The following is a 3,988-nucleotide window of genomic DNA, read 5'->3' as shown; positions in this document are numbered from 1 at the left end:
TCTCTCTCTCTCTCTCTCTCTCTCTCTCTCTCTCTCTCTCTCTCTCTCTCTCTCTCTCTCTCTCTCTCTCTCTCTCTCTCTCTCTCGGGTATGTTCGTATAAAGAGCTACAACTACATAACACTGAAAAAAAGGAGGTCCCCCCAAATTACGAAGAAATTCGGCAGCCAGATGAATAATGCTTAATGGACCCTTATGAACCCCCTCATACTAGCCCATGACGCCTCGCACCTCTAGCTTCGATATCGGCGCCATGTTCGACGCCGCTACCGCACGCCGAGGTGGGACGGGCGCGAACCACACGTTGAAGGAGCTGGGCTTTTGCGGCGCTGTGGTCTCGGGGTGGCAATGGCCATCCGCGTCGATCGAGGCGCACTCCTTGCTTGGCAGCCGGTAATGGTCGCCGGCATCGTCCACCACCTATCGTAAAATCACATATCGCATCGCTCTAGTAATAATGACGACTGAAGGGCTCTTGCTGGACGTCGGCGACCTTCTGCAGCCAACGGGTCGAATAGACTGCGGATGCCTTGGCGCAGCCGCACAATAGGTCATGCGCATCTGCCGAGGCCGTGTTGCCGTCTTGGAAGGTGACCAACAAGTCCATCCACAGCTTCTCCCACCTTGACATCGCCTCTGCACCGGCTGCCAGCGCCAGCTCCGTCAGAGTCGCGCTCACCTGCCGAGCGCGTGACCGCAACGCTCAGCCTCCGGCACGGCAACCTTACCTCGGCTGAATCTCGGCGTACCGCGCTCGGATCACCCGCTGCCCATTGACGGCGCGCTTTTTTGTCCGCCGACTCGACCTTCGGCGCGGCCCACGACTCGAACGCCTCACGCGCGCATTCGACAACGGCCGAAGCGCGTTCATAGTCCTGTGACGATGGGGATGAGCGTGTCAACAACATGACCGTCCCCGGTCCACTCAGCCCTTCCGCACTTGATAGACGAGCCGCGCGACGGCAGAGTTGACCCAAAAGGCCGAGCCCCATGAGAACGTGAGCACCGAGCCGGGAAGGTCGAGCGCGGCGCGGCAGGCGAGCCGCGCAGAGCAGTTGCCGTCGTCGTACGCGCGGTGCACTGCTGTCGCGCCGCCAAACAGGGGCACCTTGGGCGCCCACGCGTGATCGTCGCTCCCCCACCACAGTAGTGCCCGCACGGGCGGCGGCACCTCCGCGCCTGCAATCAGAAACACGACAAGGTTGAAGTGGCCTGGCAGCCACAGCTGACGGGACAAGCGCGCCTCGGATGGTGGCCACAAAGTGCCATGCCGTGTACTGCGTGCCGATGACGCGCTCGTTGACGTAGGTTGCGCCGCCCACCTTGTAGCTCAGGCCGTTTGCGCGGTAGGGATTTCCTTCCGCACCGGCGCCCACTAGTTGGACGGACGGAGAGGTTAGTGTGCACCAGGGCGATGGCGTGTGGTGGCGACCAGCGGGGGCACGCCGTCGAGACTCGGATCGAGCTCGGAGCCCTCGTACTTTGACGAGAGGAGCGCGTGCACGTCCGCGCGGCGAAGCTTCCGCCTGGGTCGGACAAAGAGCGGCATGCGACGCGTCAGGTTGAAGCCGCGGGCGTACGGGAGGTAGTACTCAGCGTCAAAGTCGGCGGGGTCGGCGAGCTCGCGAAAGATGTACCTACGTGCAGTATCACAACGCATCTCCGCAGTCATCATCTGCCTCGTGTCATGTCATGGCATCATCTCACCAAACCCGCGCGTCGCAGAAGCGCGCGCCCGTCGGCGTGACAGGATCATACACATCCGAGAAGCTGAAGGTGGGGTCGCTGGTGGACCCGTTCCACAGTCCGCGCGCGACGGCAAAAATGAGGACGTCGGGGGCCATCATGCAGGAGTCTGGGTCGTCGCACGGCAGGAACTGCGTGATGCGAGCCTGGTTTGCGTTAGCAGTGAAATAGCCGTCTGGCACACGCAGCGCCACCCAGACGAGACCCTTACCGTGCCTGCCCTTGCCAATCAGCTCCATATACCAGGCCTCAATGCCGTCCGAGATGGAAAAGCCTTCCATGGTGGAGGCGTAGCCTACCGTGTGGAATGGAAGCGTGGTGGGACGTGCGTTATCGAGGCGCGGCATGTTGCGCCGTCATCTCGCCGTGGGCCTCGCATAGCGCCACGATCGTCCGCACCGCCTCGCGTGCCGTCTTTGCGCGTTGGAGCGTCACCATTATGAGCGAGCCGTAGTCGAGCAGGTCCTCGCTGCCGCCCGCCAGGCGCGCAATGCCGCCATGCGTCGTCTCTGCGATGACGAGGCCGTGCTCATTGGCGTGCGACATAACGTTGTGCGTGACGTTCGGCTCCGGGATCTGCCCGCTCAGCGCGCCAGTCTCAAAGTGATAGATGCGGCGCATCGCCCCAGGGCCGTGCTTCTGTGCTGGAAAGTGTGTGACTGCGCCTAAGCGCTTTGCCGAGTCATCATTTGCACCGATGAGAACGTTGCCGTCCTCTGAAGCCGCCGGCGACACGAGGATGTTGGAGCAGGCAGTCACGGGGGACAGGATCACCGCACAGAGAGTCAAGAGGGCGATGAGTTTCATCCTCTTGCTGCATTGCTGCATTCCACGTGCCGTCTTGGGCGTCGTCGGGCCAATCGGGCCGTTATTGATGACGGCGGCGGCGGCGGTACGTCTTCGGTCCCCGCGGGAAGCCCCGCGCATACAACGTGTGACACAACGTCTGTGTCACACACGCACAGACGCGCACATACATCATGCTCGGGCACCCCCCACAGTGTAGTTGTGTGAGCACACAAGTACTAGCAGAGTGCACACCTCCAGTGCGGGTGAGGGTCGTAAGAATGGGTATGTTCGTAAGAGCTACATACACTGAGAATTTTACAACAGCGTCGTAAGAATCAAAGCCTCTTGGTGCCAAACAAACGATTGATAACGCCGGAATCTTCTTCCCGAAAGTTGGTTGGGTCGGCAACCACGCACGTCCTCCACTTTTGTGTCCGCGGAAGCTTCGAGAAAAAAAGACAACAGAGGTGTAGGGAAAAGTGGACGTTTGCCCCGCAAGCTTCGCCGTTCGGCCTTGTCAGCTCGCGACTGTGACTGTGAGCTGTGAGGGTCGCCCGCAGGCTCGCAGCTGTGCGTAGAACGGAGGATGCCCCTTATTCTCCCGAAGCCGCTCAAGGAGTGGTCGGGCGACGAGATCCGTGGCATCCTCAAAATCTTTCGCGATTTTGATGCCGACAAGGACGGCCAGATTGATGAGAAAGAGGTGGAGCACCTTGCGGAGGCTATGGGTGTCGACTTGAATGTAGATGATGGCGACAAGTACACCAAGGACGGCAAGATCGACCCGATGGAATTCTTCGCATTCTATTCCGGTTGCTCGCCGGCAGAGGCGTCTATCGCATTTGTCGATCACGCACAGCAGTTCGACGCGCTAAAGGGGAAAGGCTCGCTGCAAGAGTACACCGACCAGGAGATCAAGGACATCATGGCCATTTTCAAACAGTTTGACAAAGATGGGGACGGCACCATCGGCGAGAGCGAGCTGCAAGCCCTTGCGAAGACGCTGATGGTCGATTTAGACATGGCCGAGGCCGACCAGCTCGTCAAGGACGGCGTGGTCTCGCGTGCGGAGTTTTTCAAGTTCTACACCGGCTGTTCAGACGAGGAGGCGCAAAAAGTGTTTCAGCGAGCATCGTTCGGCGCCGCGGCTTAGCTCACAGCCGTGCGGGGACATAGTTCTGTTTCATCCGCTCCCGAGAGATTTCCCGTCGTGATGGAGCAGTATACGTGCACGACGTGTGAGTTGTGCTCCATGACAGAGCTCGTTGGACTGTCGTATCGGCCCCCTTATCAATGAGAGGAAGAAAGCGACGCCAAGCGCCTTTGTGTCGTCACACGCGCCCGCGCCCCGCCCCGCGCACCGCGAACACATCGCATCACCCTTCCGCCCCCCCGCCCCCGCTCCGCCCCCTCCGCCCGCCCGCCCGCCCGCCCGCCCGCCCGCCCGCCCAACT

General features: G+C 60.9%; 2 protein-coding genes across 2 annotated transcripts; one reads left to right on the top strand and one right to left on the bottom strand.

Annotated features, from left to right (window-relative positions):
* Window positions 1-209: 209 nt before the first annotated feature.
* EMIHUDRAFT_121207 (hypothetical protein) lies at window positions 210-2,552 on the bottom strand (the record flags this gene model as incomplete). Its single annotated transcript, XM_005759065.1, has 7 exons — window positions 210-419; window positions 493-678; window positions 749-874; window positions 940-1,178; window positions 1,407-1,636; window positions 1,707-1,891; window positions 2,145-2,552. The coding sequence occupies 7 exons, from the start codon at window positions 2,550-2,552 to the stop codon at window positions 210-212; spliced, it is 1,584 nt and encodes a 527-aa protein (XP_005759122.1).
* Window positions 2,553-3,120: 568 nt separating this feature from the next.
* Window positions 3,121-3,687, top strand: EMIHUDRAFT_249715 (hypothetical protein; the record flags this gene model as incomplete). Its single annotated transcript, XM_005759064.1, has 1 exon — window positions 3,121-3,687. The coding sequence occupies one exon, from the start codon at window positions 3,121-3,123 to the stop codon at window positions 3,685-3,687; it is 567 nt and encodes a 188-aa protein (XP_005759121.1).
* Window positions 3,688-3,988: the final 301 nt, after the last annotated feature.

This window comes from Emiliania huxleyi (assembly GCF_000372725.1).
Source record: "Emiliania huxleyi CCMP1516 unplaced genomic scaffold EMIHUscaffold_816, whole genome shotgun sequence".
NCBI classification, from domain to species: Eukaryota; Haptophyta; order Isochrysidales; family Noelaerhabdaceae; genus Emiliania; species Emiliania huxleyi.
The sequence above is the reverse complement of the archived record's forward strand: the minus strand, read 5'-3'. Positions and strand labels throughout refer to the sequence as shown.